The following is a 20,267-nucleotide window of genomic DNA, read 5'->3' as shown; positions in this document are numbered from 1 at the left end:
TGTGAAAGGTACCTGACTGGATTTTTTTTGTTCAGATTTGAATATGATCTAATTTAATACTCATTTCAAATTCCTTTTGTGCTGATAGTGGTATATGATATAAGATATTGACCTACACCTCATTTTTGCCAAATTGCTTCCCACTATTCTTAGTAGTTTATTTAAGACATAGAATTTTTCCTAAAGTGAATTATATTCTTGGATTTATTGAAGAATGAGTAATATAGTCCAATTGTTTTTGTTTCTTATCTAGTTTTTCAATAAATACAAATTTTTTTTAATAATTATTGTTTCATAGAATAATTTGAGATCCAAAAGCATTTTCTTCCATTTTACATTTTTAAAAATTTCCTTTATGATTCAAGATATTTTGGACCTTTAAAATAATTTTATTATTTTTTTTTCAGTTCATATAAGAACATATAAGTTCACATAAGTGTGCTCTGGTATAGAACTAAAAATCTATAAATTAACCTAAGTAGTATCAGCATTTTAATTATATTATCAAGGACTAACTCTGAACAAAATTGAACAGCTTTCTAATTATTTTAGATCTTAAATATATTAGAATTTTTGATGTAATGAGGTTATAGAGAAATAATAGTATAACTCCTATTTTAGAGGAGTTAACTGAGCGGAGCTAACACTAGAACAATGACCAAGAGTTTGAGATGGAACTTAATCATCTCTTATGTCCTTTAGACATTTGGAATGATCATACATAAAGTTGCTGATGTTTTTCCCCCCTTCAGTTTCTCTGAAATATAGAGGCACCCAGAACTTACCTTTTTGATCCCTAAGGCTGTGTCTGGCTGAGTTTTCTGTGATTCCCTAATATGGGAACAGATATTGCTAATGTTTTACCTATCACCAATGTAACTCTCTGGGAATGTTATTAGGATTCTTCAGGGCAGAGGAGTCAATGATCATGTTTCTCAGATTCTTTCTCCCACAGGAAGATTGGAAAGCCTTTTCAAGGGGTTTATGATTCCTCTATGTTATGGATTGGAACCCAAGATTGTCTGACTCTAACTCTACTCATATGGGATGCCACGGGATGACAGAGATGTCACAGGACATGGGTTCAAATGCTGCTTATTGGTGCTCACTATGATTGTCATCTTGGGCAAGTTTAGGGTCTTTGAGTCTCAGTTTCCTCATCTGTAAAATGAGTGATCTCTTTCATGTCTACATGAGTTTTTTTTCCTAAACTATTTAAGTGTGTATATAGGTTGGTAATAAAAATACAGAAGGTACTTTGGGAAGGTTATATCCTAATTTCACATTTTAATGGGGGGAGTAAACACATAAAGGGGAATGATGCCAGAGAGGAATAAGCATTTACATAGCACCTGGAATATAGCCTACTATATAGCAGGCTCTGTGTTACAATCCCCATTGTGTAGTTGAGGAAATTCAGGGAGAGTCTTAGGTCAGATTTGAACTTAGTTCTTTCCAACTCCAGGGCCAGAACCCTCTCCACTGTGAGACTTAGCTGCCTAGGAGGTAGGGCTATGAAGATCAATTTTATTTTGGTTTCAGAACTGTCAGGGTCAAGAAAGGAGTAGGATAGGAGAGGCTTTTCCTGTTTTTGAGAAATCCAGAGGATGAAGAGAAGCATAGCTGGACTCCAGGTGGGGCTGAGTTGTAGTGGATGACTGAGGCAACCACTAATCAGGCAACGGGGATACATTTTTTTAAAATTTATTTTTATTCTGAATTTAAGAGGTTAAACAAGCATCTGCATAACATAGTAGAATAGAAAAATGATTGTACATGAAATTGCAAATCTATTGAGTATAATAATATACTCCCTCATGAGAACAGGAGTTCCTTGAGGGCAAGGGCTTTGCCTGTAGTAATACCTCCATGTTTAACACAGTATAAAGTATACTTTTGCTAAGTGTTTGATGACTAAGAAATATTCAAAGAGTAGACCTGGAGTTTTCTGTCTTTTTGATTGTATTCTTTCCATGAGAAGCAAGGAGATGACTCAGAGTAAGGAGATGTGGCAGGTGTGGCAGGTTGCTGATTATTCTAAGAGATTACTGGATGGTTGGCTGTGGGGAACTTGAGCCCTTAAATCTATTGTTAAAAGCCACCTAGTCTGTAAAATGCCACGTCTTGGAGGAAGAGGTCTAAATCTAGAATATTTATTGCTCATTGTTTTTAATTGGTTCAGGTTCTCCAGGCATGGGAGCTTAGAATCAGTATATGTAGTTTGGAAATGAATTTTGCCTATTCTGGAAGGAGGAAGGGTAGAGAGGGCAGAGAAAGATAGAATTGTGAGAGAAAGGGGAGAGAGAAGATATTTGTTTACTAAGTACCAGGCTGGGTTTATTAATATAGTACAAGTGAGCAAGATAGTCCTTATTCTCAAAGAGTTTACAACCTAGTATGGGAAGAGCATCTAAAGTGGTGAAAAGGGTGTGCAGTATAAGCAATGGAAGTATGATTTAGAGCTGGTTGCTTCTGAGTAGTGAAGTGAAGCCTTGGTACTGAACAAGATGAGTCAAATGCCCCTCTTTTCTCATCCACAGGGTGGTTTCTTAGGCAGAGTTTAGGTTTGGGTAAGGAGAGGGAATAAACAGGGATGGAGACTAAAATGGAAATGATGTGATTGGAGTTGACCTAGAAGTGAAATGGAGGCTTGATTGTGGGATGGGAAAGAAGAGTTTATCTTAACAAATTCTTAGTGACAACTTCATTTCTCCTTCCTAGAGGAGAAAATGTTAGATTCATGAATTCAGTGTTTTGATTAGAATCCACTGAGATTTTACTCAGCAGGAAGGTCATGAGGCTAGAGCAAAGCTCTAATTAATGTTGGGAAATCAGGTCTTTGCCCTGGTTGCTGACATTTAGCTAGTGTTGATGGCATTTATGTTCCTATTTCTACCTTGAGTCAGAACTCCCAGATCCCATATTGCCCACCCCTACCTCTCCAAGTCCATTCATCAGGTGAATTTCTCTCCTTCCTATCACCACTCCTTTCTTCCTTTCTCATGATGGCTTTCTAATGGTCTAAGATCTGTCCCTTCATGGGGCTATGTTCTTTGTTCTAAGATCTGAGGTCTCTTTTGAAGATCTTTCTTTTTGCTCGTTCCAGATGCAAGAATTTTTCATTATAGTTCTGGGATATTTAATCCCTCCAAATGGAAGAGTGGATAGAATGAGTAGAAGCTATGATAAACAGTTGGTTGTAGTAGACAGGCATTGTTCTATACAGTTTCTTCACCTCTGAAATTAGAGGCAGTGGTGTGAGAAGCAATTGTTGTCTGCTGACAGTAGAGTAAAAGAAAAAGCTCTGGGCTGAACACCTCTCACTTCAGTCACTGGAATGAAGGTTTTATGAATTGGAAGAACTTAAAAGTGGGAGGAGACTCAATGGACATTTACCCATTTCAATGTCTTCATTTAATGGCAGATTCTACTCCAAAAAAAGTGATAATCCTGTGTATAAACTTCGAAGACAAAGGAAAACCATGCATAAGATTTATGAGGTCAAAGATTTATTAAAGGATGTTGCTATAGTCAACTGGAGAATGGAAGGAAATTTGTGTTCAGATGGGGCATGATAGCATGGTAGCATCCTTGATTGTTATCATGTGGCAGCTTAAAAGTTAATTTACCACCTTTTCATTTTTGTATAGGCTAAACTTCTTACTGGGGGAATGCTACCTATTTTTCAAGGGTTTCTTGATGGTGATTGATGGAACAAAGTATTATATGTTATTGCCACTTCCAGATCTAATCTTTAGAATTTTTTGAGTGCATTAATTGATTGAAGGGGAATAAGAATTTGAGAATGAAATATTATTATGTTCTCAAGGTTGGCTAAGGGGGGTGGATAAAAATGATCTTATCCATGATGCCATGTGTTGTAGTGTCTGGGCTTAGAGGGACACTTATATTATAGGGTAGAGAGGAGAGCGATTTCATCTTATTTAGAGGTTAAGGCAAAACAGCAAGAGGTCACTAACAGGATATATGCTAATTATCTGGCAAGACATAGGATTATGGCCTTGCTTTGGTTGTCTCTTAAATGACCAAAAACCTCTTAGAAGTACCTAGGAGATACTTTTCTTCTACTTAGAATTCTAAATGTAAAATGGTAACTCATTCCTTACCAGAAAGGACCTCACTTAGTGATGTCGCTATGTCTAAATGTACATGTGAGTATATATATTCTATGGCATGAATATATCTCTACATAGTAGCAAAAACATTAATTCATTTATGTTTTTAGTTCTGAAAGATGATTTGCATTTATAGAAATCTAAAAAATTTTGTATGTATGTGCATATATGTATAAATATGTATTACATATGCATATACTTCTAAAAACAATTGTATATGTATGTATTATATATGCATAACAATAAACTATATAATAATATAATAAATAATAGAATTAAAACTATAGAGAACAATAGTTATGGAAAACATCACAGAAGTTACTTTTATTGGCTCCCTCACAGTGGTCAAGTTCCCAGAATCGAGTTGTTATAAAGTCAAAGATGTAGAAAGGTTACTGTTGTTTGATTTGAAATAATTAGCCTTATGGTGATAGTGAGAGTTTCATCAGAGGAAACTGAAGCTTACAGTAATTTTTCTTAGGTGACATTGTTAAAAATAGATCTGGGACTTGGGTGACCTGATTTACAATGTAAGGACTATTGTGGTTGAGGACAAGAATCATTAGCCTATAGGGTGAAGGTAATAGGATCATAGTTAAAAGGTACTTTAAAATTCATCACATCCTAGTCTTTCATTTTAAAGATGAAGAAATTTAGGTCCAAAAAGAATTAAATCACTTGTCTAAGGTCACTGAGGTAGAGAATAGCAGAGTTTAACATTGGTTCCTAGTGGCTCGATAAGTAGGATTTATCTATTTCTTTTCTTCCTCTTTAAAAAAAAAAACAAAAACAACAAAACAAAACAAAAAAAAACCTTCTTAAACTTGAGCTAATTTATTTCATTACTGATTTTTTTCCTTCATAATTATATATTTAACTTTCTTGTCTTTTTCTTTGGACTATTTAAAATTTTTTGGTTTGTTATGTTCTGGGAGACTCATAATCTATAACTTGTACATCCTGTCTCTGAAGTCAATGGCTTTGTCTTATTTAGAGATCATTTTTTAAAAGATATTACATTTTGTTTTGATTTTGCCAGACTTCCAATCTATTTTTCTTCTTTGGTATTAAATATGGTATTTATTGTTGGTATTAAATGGGATTAAATTATTAAATGGTATTAAATATCTATTGGTATTAAATGTGTTTTACTTGTGAGGTAGGGAGCGAGCAAGGAGTTTCCTGGTAAAGTCTGTTGTAGTATGGGCCTCAGAAACAAGCCATTTGGATGGTCTTTTATTCTCTGTTGACACTGTGGAGGTGAAGTTGAATGAATGTTTTGGAGATTAGTGTGATAATTTTAAAAATTTTATATTATCAAGGATCTCTGTCTCTGTATTGCTCTGTCGCTGTGTCCCTCTGTGTCCCTGTCTCTTTGTGTCTCTGTGTCCCTGTCTCTTTCTGTTTCTCTGGTTATGTGTCTTTCTCCTTGTGTCCCTCCTCCCCCTTTCTCCTACTTCTCCTCCCTCTCTCTCTCTCTCTCTTGTACTTTTTCTCTACCTTCTTGTGGATCTTACTGCAATTTTTTCTGCATTTGGCACAAAATTCATCTCAAGATGTTCTGTTATTTTGCATGAAACAACGGGAATTGGGGAAAGCATTAGTCTTTTGTGCTCTTAGTCCTGCAGTTGTGGAAGTCTGCATTCCTGTTAAGAGGAAAGAAAAGATGATCCTGAGGGTGTAATGTCAGTTTCTCATGAACACAGTAAAGTATATGTTGCCAATATCTTTATTTATGGAAGATGGTATGATATATGTTTGGAGATTAAGTATATATGGGCGTCATAAAGGAATGCCTTATCATGGGGAAATGAGAAACTTAGTGGATGAGTCTTGGAGGAAACAAAGGCTGGTTGAGGTTTAGGATGGTCAAAATTGAGAGGTTTTCAGATATATATATTGAATATAGTAGGGGACAATATAGGATGTGAATGGAGTATTATAGTGAGTTGTGGGATTCAGGTGTTCTTAACCAGGAGTTAGTGATCTGGTTTAAAAAAATATTATAGTAGATAGATATAGATATATATATATATATATATATATATATATATAGAGAGAGAGAGAGAGAGAGAGAGAGAGAGAGAGAGAAACTATTTCAATATGATTAACTTTGTAATATTAATTGCAAATGAAATTAACTGTATTTTCCATGTTTAAAAAATATTTTTCTTAGAAAAGGTTTTAGGCTTTAGCATACTATCAAATATACACATACAAAAAGGGTTAAGAATCCTTTGGATTGGCTTGTGGTGAACACCTGTAAGAGAGGACTGCTTTTGGGAAAAGCAGCAAACTGGAGTAAGAATGTATTGTAAACTCCTCAATGGCAGGGACTATTTCATTTTTGCTTGGTATCCCCAGTCTAACACAGTGCCGGACATGTCTCAGGTATTTAATGTTCATTGACTGGAATGTTTGTGAAAGTTTCGTGGCTTGGAGAAATTATAAGACAGAGAGTGAGAAGAATTGAGGTGAATATTCTAGGGGTAAGATGTGGAATGGAGGAGGAGATTTCAGGGGTAGGAGGAGGTGATAATGTTTGAGTAAATGGCTGATGTGTGGATCAGATGGATATGATGTCTTTTCATCTTTTTTGTTCATGTAAACCCATCAGAAAGTTCTGAGCAATCCAAAACATGACAGAATCTTTTTGTTCCCCTTTTATAGGGCTTATTTTGGGCGAGGAGGGGCAGTGGAATTATTTGAAGTGGGGATTCTCTTTTTGGAAATTTACCATTCTTCTTGTGGTGGTCAGGCATCTCAAGAGATGCTACCATTATCTGTGAGGTAGTGTCAGAATGCAAGAATGTGTCGACTAGTTGGGGAGGCTGCTGGTTGGGCTAATCAGCCTGATAATGTTTTAAGTTACAGTTTTGTAGCATTAGTTTTCTCTGTTTCCTTCTCTACTCTCTTCAAGTGGTAAAATGTCTGTTTTCTATTTCTATATTAGTTAAGATCTAGTTCTCCTTTCCTCTGAGGGCTTTTAAAGACAGTGTGATTCCCAGACCTACCTCTGACCATTTGCCCTCCAGTGTGAGGAAAGAAAGCAGGACACCAGAGGGGTTTCCTTTGTAACAATCATGACTTTTTTATTAAGATAATTTTGTACAAGACTGCAGTTGAAATTCATCCTTTTGAAGAATACAAAGTTTCTGTATACAGAAAGAGAGAGTAGTAGTAGTCATAGGAAAGGTAAAATAGTTCCTTGTCATTTCAGAGCATTTATTGCAATGCTTATAAAAAATTTGCATAGAATATGTGCAAGGATAAGGGTGATGATGAAGAAGATGAGGAGATGTCATCTCTGTGAGGGACACACCATTAATTTGTAGGGTTGATTTGTTTTATTTTTCCAGGACACACACACACACACACACACACACACACACACACACACATATACACACGCACGTGCGCACACACATACACACACACACACACACACACACAAACACACATACACACACAGTGATAGAGGGTCCCAAAGGGAGCTGGAATGAGAAGGAATCTCTCCTAGATTGGCAAAAGAAGAATAGTTTGGTGCCCTTTGTCTAGAGGATAGAGTGCTACATGGATTTGGAAAAACCTGGAATTGGAAAGACCCTTTTATGCTTGGGGATCTGGGTTTTAGTGTTTTTAGAGTGTGTGTGAGGGGGTTGGTAGGGGCATATTTTGTCCCAGTCTGTTTCAACAAATAAAAGGAGAGTCCATTTCTAGCCAGGGTTATGGGGGGAAAGAGTGGGCAGTATGTTAACACACTCAGACTAGTAATGGGTAAGTTTATGGCAATATGGAGTATTGGGAAGATGAATATGGAAATAATATGAGGTGCTGGTGGGAGGCAGGGTACAAACCTTATTCTCTGAACAATTTGACAGGCAGGTAGGCAGAAGTACAGATTTTTTTTCTTCTCTGGAGACCTTGATTCTATCCTCCATTCTTTGAAATCCCGAACCATCTCAACTGCCTCCCCAATTCCCCATAATCTGAACACATACCTTCTTTGTGAGTTGGACAAGATTATGAAGATACAGACCCAAACTATTGCCCACATCACTCCTCCTTATTCCTCCTTTGGGATTTAGCTATAGAAATGCATTTGTTTTTTCTCTCTTTCTACATAGTCACTGTGCTGGGCCATCTCCTTCCTCACCACACATATATACATACAAAATAGGTCATTTATTTTTCACTTTTTTTCTTCTTTGAGGAGAGGCAATAGAAGATAGGTTCCCTAGTCCATCATCTGGTCTGCCTTCAGTTAAAGTGAGGGTAGGAACAGAGAGAGGAAACTGAATAGAGCATGTGAATATTTCTAGAGAGAATCATGTACATCTATCTACTAAAAGCTATACTTATTTTAAAAATGACAAAATAAGTGTCTTTTTATGTTGTTCCTCCACCTAGAGAATTAATTGGTATGTTTTCCCTTCATTTGACACATGCAATTTTTTTCTCCTTATTATTCCCTGCCCCCCATGTCTAAATCCCAAAGACATTTTTATTTAGTTTTATCTAACTAATGATTCTATCACGTTGGAATACATGGGGGTGGGATAGGGAGGGTTGAGAGAAATGTGTTGTGTGGGTGTAGATCTGAGTTAGAATCAGTTGATTGACATGAATATCATTAATCATGAAGACAGATACATGGATGGGAAGGGAGAGAAACATCGCCACAATCATGATGGGGGTATGTGTGTAATTTACCACAAATATTGTTCAAATACACAGATCTTGACATACAAAATCATGGAATAATACAATTTATGATATTGTGGGTGTGTATTAAATAAAAGTAGACCTCTAGCTCTCTATTGATCCATCTTCAGTGACAATTATATTTTCAAATAAATGTGCTTTCAAACACAAAGGAAAGACAAATAAGATCTATCAAGTTGCATGTGTGGGAGAAAGAGAATGAATGTAGATATGGTAAATTAGATATCATTTTAACACATTTTCTCTGAAGCTATCCCCTGCTCCTTTTGGTATGCAGCATAGGGTGGAGGGGTTGAAATGTACTGGCTGTCTTTCTAAAGAAAAATAGGAGGAGGAGGAACCTCCTTTTTTCATATATATCAATAAGGTTGGCAAACTAAGGTTAATTGTCTATCTCTTTGTCTGGTAAAAATGGGCAGGGAAACATGACAAAAGGACAAAGGGAATGGTGTAGATTCTCCATTAAGATAAGTTCAATTACATTTTCTCTTAAATATATAATAGGTGTATTTCTCACATACAATCCCTTCTATTATTTCCAAAAGGCAAGGAGCATTTGGGGTATCCTAGAGTCAAAAGGGAAAACAAAACAAAACAAAACAAAACAAAAAAACACATCACAACTATTAGCCAATTCAGTCTCCATTAGATCCAGTAACACCCTTCCCAAATCTGAGGGAAGCAGCTCTGCTAACTTTTCATAGTCTTGGGGTGTAAGGATATGGTTCTCTTTTGCTCTCATCTCCTTTTTACTCTTTGCCATCCCTAAGCAATAGCTCAGATAGTGGGGCTGATATACATTTTATTCTCCTCCTATTTAGAACCTAATTCATCCATTCCCAATCTTACTCTGTTTTAATATAATGGACTGAGCTGTATAATAATTAAGAAAAGAGGGAGAGGCAAACTATGTCTCAATCCTAATCTAAAATTTCCCAAACCTCATGTTTTCTCTCTATCCTTTTTAACCACACTCACATTGATACTATTTCCTAATCCCTAAGGAGAGATATCAAATAGTAGCCACATGTTTTTAATTTCTCTTCACAGAAAAGTAGTGTGTGTGTGTGTGTGTGTGTGTGTGTGTGTGTGTGTGTGTGTGTGTGTGTGAGAGAGAGAGAGAGAGAGTGAGTGTGTGTGTATGTATGTGTAGCAGAAAGCAGCAGTTTTTTTTTTTTTCCCTGTACATATCCACAGGATATTCAAACCCTTCCAAACATATCCTCTACCCACCCTACCAATTCTCTTATTCTCATTTCCTCTCTGCAACCAAATATAGAAAATCCCCTCTCTGTATAGCAAATCCCTCTCTCTATCCTATTAGCAGGAGCTAACTCCCTTCCTTTTCTCTCCATACCACAAACCACAGAGAGCAAGACCCCAGTACCAGCTTTGGGGGAAACATTCTCCCGCAGATCATGACATTTTAAAAGAAGACCTTATTCAGGCAAAAACAGCAATGAAGATAGAGGGTGGCTTGGATGAGGGACAGTGTAGGGAGTATAACCAAGGACATAAGAGGAGAAGTAAATCTTTCAGAAAAAAACCCAGATGTTTGATGACTCCAGAGCAGGCAGAGGCTTACAATAGATGCCCAAGATAGTACAGGCAGCATTTGGTTCAATGCTGAAGGGAAGATCAGAAAAGTAAAATAATCATATCTCCAGAACCTTGTGTGATATCTTCCACATTGTAGCAGCTTAATCAATGTTTGCTGAATTATTGAAATGGAAAGACCAAGAGTCAAAATAGGCAAAATGACAGTTGACATAAGAAAGAACTAGTGAATAGCTTTTCCTTCTAAGTTAATCCAAAAGATTGATCATTATACTAGGCTTAATGGAAAAAAGGCAAACACCATAACAGAAAAGAATTATTTTTAGAAAGGAAGCTAAAATAGAGAAAATATGAAAGACAAATGCTGAGCAGAAACATCCTCTACCACAAGTTTCCCATTACACAACCCAAGGGATTTAAATCTTCAGGCTCCAGATGGAATGTGTATCTTCAGAAACGTAGAGGCTTTAAAAGCAATTCTTGTGGATCTCTAAAAATAAAGATTGGGCAGAAATTATAAAAAGAAGATGGATTCAGAGAAAGAAATAAAAAAGTTGAGTATCACTATATATTTGAACACACATTCCACTTGTACCAGTCTTTGAAATGAGCAAGAAAATGAATGAAATCTTCCAATCATAGACCAGTAAATTGATCTTTCATCCTTAAGGATGTTAGAAAAACTAATCTTCATTTACTTTCAGGGAAGAAGCCATTCTCCTTCTTCCCCTAGTGATGTATTCTCCCACTTCCAATCTGAAGTTTGATGTTTATTCCATTTTGGGAGCCATCACCAAGAGTAACATTGACAAGATGAAGGGCATCTGAAGGGTAGTAACCAGGAAGATGAGAAGACCAGAAATCATATTTTTCCTTTCTGTCCTTTGCATTCAAGGATCTGCTAAAGGAATAAAGGTGTTTTTCTTGGGAAAAAAGGGTAAGAGAGTGGGAGTAGAGGTAATAAAACTGTTTTTAAGTGTATATGAAAAACTATCATCACAGAAAGAAGATTAGACATTTTGTGTAGTGTTGGAAAGCAGACTAAGAACCATTGGGTAGAAGTTGCAGATTTGCATGCTTCATTGTGGTCAGTATAAAAAAAAGAGACCTATTTGACATATCCAACTATAGAACAGGCTGTTTTCTCACAAGGCAAAATAGCACCACCCTATTGCTGTTCCAATGTCAAACCGTTATTTCTTTAAATGAGAAAAAATGAACAAAATAAAGCCCTTGCCTGTCCTCTTCTGTCATGAAATGTAAAGTCCATTTCCTTTGAGAAATAGAGCCATAGAGAAAAGGTACCAAGACATGCTTTGAATTGTGGGGCACAGGAAAAGGAGATAAGTAGAAATTTAAGGATTTCAAGACCTATGTGTCCCAAGTAACTTTTCCAGAGGTGACAGGAAGATGATTGATAATAGGCTGCTTATTTGGCTTTGAATAAAATGTACACTGGTAAAACCTCCAACTTTCCCTTTGAGCATCTCTTTTTGTGTCACTATAGGAATTCTAGAGAAGAATAAACCTGGATACCTCTTCATGAGAGCCTGACCCTCCCCACTAATTGCTTCCAAAAAATGCTATCACCTTTCTTATCCCCAGGCGAGAAAGAAAAGAAAAAAAAAATCAACCATTCACCAAGTCCAGCCTGGGACAATAGAACCTAAAGGTGAACAAAAACTAAGTCAAGGTAGTGGTGATAATTTACTTAGGAGATCATGATGACTTGGATCCAGTCCATTTGCTATATATGTATGATAATACAAAGTTGCTAATACAGAAGTTGTTATTTGTCCTTTGTTCTCAAAGAGGATCATGATATTAAGGAGGAGATGCTGAGACATACAAGTGAATTGGAGTTGAGTGAGGGAGGGCTGTGCAAGGTTACCTGCCTCACTTTCCCCTCCAGAACCATCTGGGTCTAGTGGCCAGATATAGATCAAGATGACTGGAGATGGTCCTGTTGGAAGGAATTATAGAGGGTCAACTGGTCTAATTTCATCTTTGGATAGATGAAGAAACTGAGACACACTGAGGTTATTTTCCCAAGTTCATAAAAGTCAGGATTAGCAGAGGAAGAATTGAAACCAAGACCCTAGGATTTTAAATCCTGTGTTCTTTCTCAGCCTACATTTTGATTTGCCACAATGCAAAAATGATGTAAGTTACAGCTCCTCCTTACCCACACACGAGTCATTATTGCTGGGTTTTGTTGTTGTTGTTGTTGTTGTTGTTTTTGGTCTATTGTTTATCCTTCTGAGTACTTTATAATCTTCCACCCCATACTTCTCTTCCCCTTTCCCTGCACCCAATTTTTAATCTTTCTATTTCTCTCTCTTTTTTCCCCTCAGATTTCCTCCAAGAGCAGAGATTGTTTTCATGGCACATTGAGAATACATACTGAGAAAACAGATGAAATCCTCAGGAAAGAATTTACTTTTCTTTCTCTCCCTCTCTATCCCCATCAAAGGAGTATATCACCTTTGGCCATCTGTTTGATTGACAAGATTTTTTTCCTCATTTTTGTTTTGTATCCTTAGCACAGTGCCTTGCACATAGTAGGTCACTATGTATTGGACTGAATAAACAAATGTGGAACATCTGTCCCAATATCCTGTATTGAACCAAATAACAAGTAGAATGGGAAAAGCTGATGGCTCTCTTCACCAATAATTATGTAGAAGCACCCAGCCCCAAGGATACCCTAGTCCTTCCCACCCAGTTACAATTCTTCTATTGTACTATTCTTCCAATAGTCTGACTGTCACTATAGAAAGTATAGGGAACTCCTGAGAAGCAGGAGTTTTCAGACAGGCCTAAAGGAAGCCTTTCTTTTTCTTTTTGCTCTGGTACTCTTCACTTTAAAGAACTCAAACCACATCAGAAAAAATATTTTCTTTGGCCAACAGTAGATTTTCCCTTTATATCTACTACCACTCCAGTGAGAACCACTACATACTCAATCTCTAGTTCTTCATGCTTTCTTTACCTTTTCCTGACCCCATTATACTAGATAAATGACCTCATGAGATCCCTCCCTCCCAAGATTCTTCCCAGAGAACCATGAAAAACAAAAAACCAAAACTCAACTTTCCCTTGTTGATGGGGACCCTCCATATTTAAAATAAAGATGAAAGCAACACAGATAATGCTCCTTACAACATGATATTCATTCTTTCAAGGGCAGCACCAAATCCCTCAACACATAGTTTTTCCTTCTAATGATGAAAAGCAGAGTCTGAAATGCCATCATCTGGTGGCCATATTAACTTTACTTTAAAATTGAATATACCCTGAATGGTTCCTCTGCTTATGAATAAAGGATGCTCTAAATTCTGGTGATGGTAAAGCCCCTGGACATGGCTATTTAGAGAATTCCCCAAAAGACTTCCATGAGGACCCTAAGGGCAGGTTTTAACCATCATCATTCCACATTCAGGATGACATGGCTTTTTTTTTTAACCTTGTCTTCCCCAGACTCTCTTTTTAGTTTGATTTGATTTATCCCCACCCTCCCCACCCCAGTTCTGACAATCCCATTCCCTGCCCCTGCCCCCTTGTCTAAATTAATAAATGACATCAAATGACAGGATAAATGAGATGTGCTTCTCCTTGCTGAGTGCATTGACTTTAAGGCATAGGCACAGATTTGCCCCTCTTTGAACAGAGACAGTACAGTCCCTTGTCCCAGTACAACCGTAATCCAGGGTGACCCCTCACATTGACAGTGGTAGGAAGATGGCCATAGACATAATCAATTAGCTGATGGCTGGGAGTGTTTGGTGACAGCCAGTCTGGATGTATGGCAGCACCATTGGCTCTGGGAGATTTCATACTTCTACTAGAATTAAAGTGGTTCTCCTCTCTGAGTCCCCCATTCCCTGCCCAACTTCTTCCCAATAATCAATAAGTCCAACAGAGTAGGGAAAGAAACATTGGCATTAACAGCACGATATATGCATCTGATAAAAAGATTGCATTGCATATTGACTCAGTGAAGATAGAGATTTGACCTTTCTGGTATGTTGCCAGTATGTTGCCAAAACTAGATCTTAGATGGAGTAGATCTGAGCTAAATCTTTGTGAGAAAATGCTCTGAAAAATCTAGTCCACTAACAGACTTTGAGGAAGCACTTGAGAAAAAAGATCAAACTCCTTTGACTGAATTTAACCTTTGTTAGATCTCATCTCTTAGTAGCTTATCCTGTGATATATTCTTTACCCAATCTTTTCTTTACCCAAGTGGCCAAAATGGATCGATTTTATTCTCTTCCTTAATCCAGATCATTATAAAAACCAAACAAACCTTTAAATGGCTAATGACTAGTTGTACTCTTTTTCTGATATATAATACCTGCATCTTATTTTATCCTTCAAAAAAAGTATTTAATTCGCAGGGTGTACCTTCTGAATTTAGACCAATGTGGTACTTTCACTTCCTGGACATATCTTAAACATCAGCCACTTTTATGGTATTTTCTCTAGAATAGAGAAATCTAGAAACAAACTGATAACCTCCTTTCTAAGAATGAGGAGGTTTCACAACTCATGATTTGAGATAGTTCCCTACTTTCTAATATAGCTACCTCTCAAATTGGCCGCAGGATCCTGGATGAGGCAGTGGACTCATCATACTTGGAAAAGAATACCATATTGAGATACTGGGCTCATATAAATGGGGAGAATAGTCTAAGAACTGAACCTACTCCACTGAGAACCCACAACATGTTCAAGAATAAAACATGGGCTTCCTAGGTTCCCATCCCTGCTCTGTCTTGAAGTGCAGAAATGATGTTCCAAATCTCCCAGGACCATCACAAGAATGAAGGGCTGCTTTATCACCCTTCACCATGTAGAGTCCCACTTTTGGCTGATGCAAATGGAATTTCATGATGTTAAAGGGATCTCTCCAGTCTATGGCATGGCGTGGCAGACTTTGCATTGTTGTTGGGTTGTAGGAGTCTGGGGATATCCAGTCTGATAGTCTGCGATTGAGGTTGAATTTAGATGTGAGAGACTGATAATGTGTGACTGGGGGTCACCCTTGGATCCTTTTGTACTGAAACCTTCTTTTATACAGAGGATTCTATTTCTATCTATCTATATATTTATATTTATATATATATTTATTTATATCTATCAATATATATAAGTCTCATAGCCCCACCCTCACACACATTCACAACGCACACACACGCACCAAAAAAGGTCTCCAAGACGCTTTCTGGGTTCTAGTCAAGAGTCCACAGCAAGTGTTCATTGAGACCAAAAACCAGCCCCAGTGCCATCCTCCACTGTCCGTGAAACTCAGTCTTTCTCAGAGGCAGACGCTGGTGTTGATCTGACAGGTAGAACCACTTCCTGCCTGAGACAGGAAGAGTCTTCCATTGGAACAGACACAGATCTCAAATACTTTTTGTCGGGTTCCCGTAGGGGAATAAGATCCTCGAGGCAGTCTAGGTAGTTTGATTTTGGCAGCATCTAACTGGATCTAAAGCAGACAAGAAGGAGAAGAAAAGGTCAATCATCTCTATAGACTAAAGTTTATCTGTATCATGCTCAAACCGAATAGGATGCTCTCACCTCTGGAAAGCCTCTCAAGTCCAGTTTCAAAGAGGCTCAGAAAGGAAGACTGTGATAGATATGTCACAGAGGTCCATCAAGAGATAATTACCAATCTTCCTAGAGCTGGTATTTGTGCAGAAAATGGCAATATGCATTAAGAACAAATACCTCTGGACTGAAAAGCAATCACAGAGACTTCTGTGGTCATTCCCATAGTCTAATTTCATGATTGCCAAGATCCATTCATAATTACATAAATGCATATTTACTTCATAAAGGTACTATTCACCAATTCAGATAGATCAGATAAGCTGGATGGAGCCATATCTTTGCTCATCAATGGCCTGCATAGCACATGCATACATGAAAGAAAAATGAAAAGATTCATTGTTCTCTCAGTATTTGTAGAGATATATATTGAAGTAAAAAACATTCATACATGTTTCTTTGTGTGAATAGAGATATCTGTATCAAAACATAAATATGCATATATTTCTCTGTGGACACAGACATCTGTAGATTTATAAAAATTCACATATGCATATTTCTGTGTGTGCATATGGACTCCATATCAATCCCTACAAATAACCCTATATATGTTTCTGGGAATATGGATTTTTATAAAGATATATTAATAGCCATATATATAGATCTGTTTATAAATGTTTATATAAATAATAATAGTTGGCATTTATGTGGCATTTAAAAATTTTCAAATGCTTCACTAACATTATTTAATTTTATCTTCACAATAACCCTGTGAGGTATTATTATCCCCATTTTACAGGTGAAGAAAATGACACAGACTGATTAAGGGACTTAATAGGCTAAAACTTGAACCTACTCCACTGAGAACCCACAATATGGTCAAGAATGAGACATGGGCTTCCTAGTTTCCTCTGTGTTTGATTCCCATCCCTGCTCTGCCTTGAAGTGTAGAATTCATGTTCCAAATCTCCCAGCACTATAACAAGAAAGAAGGGCTGCCTCATCACCCTTCACCATGAAGAGTCAGTCCCATTTTTGGCTGATGCAAATGCAATTTCATGATGTTAAAGGGTCATATGGATAGGAACCAGATTTGAAATTGGGTGATCCATTCAATGGGTTACTTAGCTACCCTTGTATATAAATGTATATGTGTGCATATATAAGCATACATTTCTATGTTTATACATATATATATGTTTTTATATGTATATATCTTTTAAGATGCAAATATCTACATGTATGTGTATATATACATTCATGTGTATGTGTTTGACTAGAAATATGATTTTAGCATTGTAGGGAACACTTAAAAGAATAAGCTTCCTCTGCTGATGCATAAGGGCAACTTCTCTATCACTTACAGTCTTAGCTTTCTGGGATACTGAGAGAGATGTTAAATCATTTGCTAATGGTCACACAGACAATCTGTGTCCAGTTTCTGTGATTTGAACCTGGATCTTCTTGATTCTGAGGCTTGCTTTCAATCTGTTACGCTAATGAAGTTTTATGTAAATCATTATGGATAGACCCAGTTCTATCTTGTATGTTACTCAGAGGCTAATCCTCACATCTTTTGCCTGATTTTAATCCTCTTTTAACTAAATGAGGATTAGTACTAATGCTCAGTGAGATACTGATTTTGGATTATGGGAATGGAAAATTCAGTGCACCAAAACTTTTTTTCTGCTTGATGACCTATTCGGATGTTGAAACCAATGAGAGATAAGGTATATTCAGATTCTTAAAACTGGAATGAAGTACATCCTACTCTGTTGAGTAAACTGGCAATATGGGATTTTTGAGCTGCTATCAAGGACCTTGGAAAAATTCTGGAGAATGGGAGAAGTGTTATGGGACTGGACAAATATTCCAGTTTTCAAAGAGGAAAAAATAGTAGCAGTAGAGCATAGGCTGTACTTCAGTTCATGGCAAAGTTCTAGAATGGATGATAGATATTTAGAAATGAAAGTAGTGATTACCAAAAGCCAGCATGGTTTCAAGAATAGGTAATATTCAAGGAATAGGTAGTAGATTGACTCTGCTTCCTTTTTTTTTTGACAGGGTAGGTAGACTGGTAGATCTTGGGAATATCATAGAGTATAAAAGGATTTTAGGGAAAAAAATGGCAGTCTCCTATCATTTGAACAAGATGCAGTGATATAGGCTTAATGATGATATATTTAGGTGGATTCAGAACTTACTAAAGTTCAGATCTGCCTCTGGGAGCAGAGCTAGAAGCAGTGTTTTATAATTCCATGTAAGGAAAAACTTCATATCATTAGTGTCAAAAAACTCTGTCTCTTTCTTTCTCTCACTATGGTGTAGTGGATGTTGGATGACCACTTAGGCCACATTGCTATTTGGGTAGACATGAGAATAGATGAAATCCAAAGCCTGTTCTAACTCATCAACTAGGATTTTTAAAAAATAATTTCGAAGCATCATCAGTTAGGCCAGTGATGTCAAAATCAAATAGAAACAGATAGCTAAGCCACATGCTGACTTAGAGAACCACAACTAAACATTTCTAACTTGCATTGCAGTTTTATTTATTTTCTTAAACATTTCCCAATTTCTTTTTAATTTGATCCACACACCCAATAAGTCTCTACTTGGGAGTCCCCTCCCCCATCCCCCCTGAATTTAATGTCTCTGGATCAGATCAGTTTAGTAAATGACATTGACCAAATGCTTTTGGTTTGTATGAAAACTTTTACCATTATTTCTCTTCTCCTCACTCCTTGACCACCTTCACCTCTCCTTACCTCTCCATCTTTGGATTCCAGCCTGAGCTCTGTCCTACATGTGGCTTCCATATTGCCAGCTTCAGCATTGATTTCCACTCCTCTAGGGGCTTCCATCACTAAGGAACGGGTAGGAGACTCAAGTCTGAAATAACAAAACAAAATGAAACAATGAAAAGTTAGCTTAGTCCATCCTTACTGATTTATCTGGAGAAAAAGCTTGTTTCTTGTGACTTCATTTTCCAGCCCATCTTGGTTATCTTGATACCATTCTGTGAATCACTCTTCCCACAGAGACCTTAGCATTTTTATGCTTCGAATCCACCAATGTACCATTTTTCATTTCTTTCACTGAGACCCAGTGTAGAGGCAACATGGAACAGGAGATTATGGAAATTTGGAGTCAGCAAGACCTGGGTTAAATTCTACTTCCAGACACTTCATTAGTTGTATGTTTCCAAGCAAGTTATTTAATATACCATTGCCTCAGTTTCTCATTGATAAAGTGAATGGGTTGAATTATATAGCTTCTAAAGCCCTAGATCCAAGGAAAAGCTAAATAAATTCAAAGTCTAGGCATAATTTTGTTTCTCAGCATTTCTAGAATATGGGATGTTCCAGAGCTCAAGGAAAAGAGATGGGCTTGGATGTTTCTTATTTCTTTCTCCTAAATATATGGTGGCTTCACGTTGAAGTGGAAAGAATACTAGATTTGAAATTAAAAAAAAAAAAAAAAAAAAAAAAACCTGGTCTAGTTTTATTGTCACTTGTATTGTGCTGGGTGAGACATTTAGAATCACAGATTTCAAGCTAGAAGGGATCTAGTACATCATGAAGTCTAATTTTTCAACAGATGGAGAAATTGAGGCTGAGAGAGGTGAAATAAACTGTCTAAGTTCATAAGCAGTAAAGAAGCAGCAGACCCAGGATTAGAACAAAATCTGACTTAGTCTAGTCTCTAATATACCACCCCATTTCTCTTTGGTCCTCAATTTTATCAACTGCAAAATGAGAAAATCAAACTAAGATTCCTGTCCAGCTTGAAATGATATACTCTAATTTATTTTACTGTGTCAAGTTGGGGTTTCATTGAAATATCACTGATAGATAAAGCACTACCATTTCCTTGAATCCTCTGTTGTCATATGCTTGGTAGAAGATTAATGGAACCCTTTAGAAAGAATTTGTGGTTGAAAGACAGTATAGCTGGATCAGGTAGATGGTACAGTGGACAGAGCTTTGGCTTTGGAGTCAGGAGGACCCAAGTTCAAATCTAGCCTCAGACACTTAACACTTACTAGCTGTGCAACCCTGGGCTAGTCACTTAACCCCAATTACCTCTCCAAAACAAAACAAACAAACAAACCCAAAACACCTCCAAAATTCAATCAAAACAAAAGGAAAAGTGAGACAGTATTGAAATCTAGGCTATTTCTCTCACTGCCCAGAGAATTGTGATCCCAATGTCAAGAACTGGTTCTAATACCCTATTCCCTTATAAAATGTTCATGTATCTGGAAGAGTAAGACTGATAAGAGGTCAGAAG

General features: G+C 37.0%; 1 protein-coding gene across 7 annotated transcripts in view; it reads right to left on the bottom strand.

Annotated features, from left to right (window-relative positions):
- Positions 1-7,202: 7,202 nt before the first annotated feature.
- Positions 7,203-20,267, bottom strand: part of SGCD (sarcoglycan delta) — a 1,341,685-nt gene continuing 1,328,620 nt past the window's right edge. For all 7 annotated transcript variants that reach the window (XM_074291900.1, XM_074291902.1, XM_074291901.1 and 4 more), the window contains 2 exons: positions 18,743-18,866; positions 7,203-15,912 (listed from right to left, as the gene is read on the bottom strand). In XM_074291900.1, coding sequence (XP_074148001.1) covers positions 15,739-15,912; positions 18,743-18,866 — 298 coding nt within the window. In that variant the 3' untranslated portion in view covers positions 7,203-15,738. The remainder of the gene's footprint in view (positions 15,913-18,742; positions 18,867-20,267) is intronic.

This window comes from Sminthopsis crassicaudata, chromosome 2 (genome assembly GCF_048593235.1).
Source record: "Sminthopsis crassicaudata isolate SCR6 chromosome 2, ASM4859323v1, whole genome shotgun sequence".
In the NCBI taxonomy this organism is placed as follows: domain Eukaryota; kingdom Metazoa; phylum Chordata; class Mammalia; order Dasyuromorphia; family Dasyuridae; genus Sminthopsis; species Sminthopsis crassicaudata.
The sequence above is the reverse complement of the archived record's forward strand: the minus strand, read 5'-3'. Positions and strand labels throughout refer to the sequence as shown.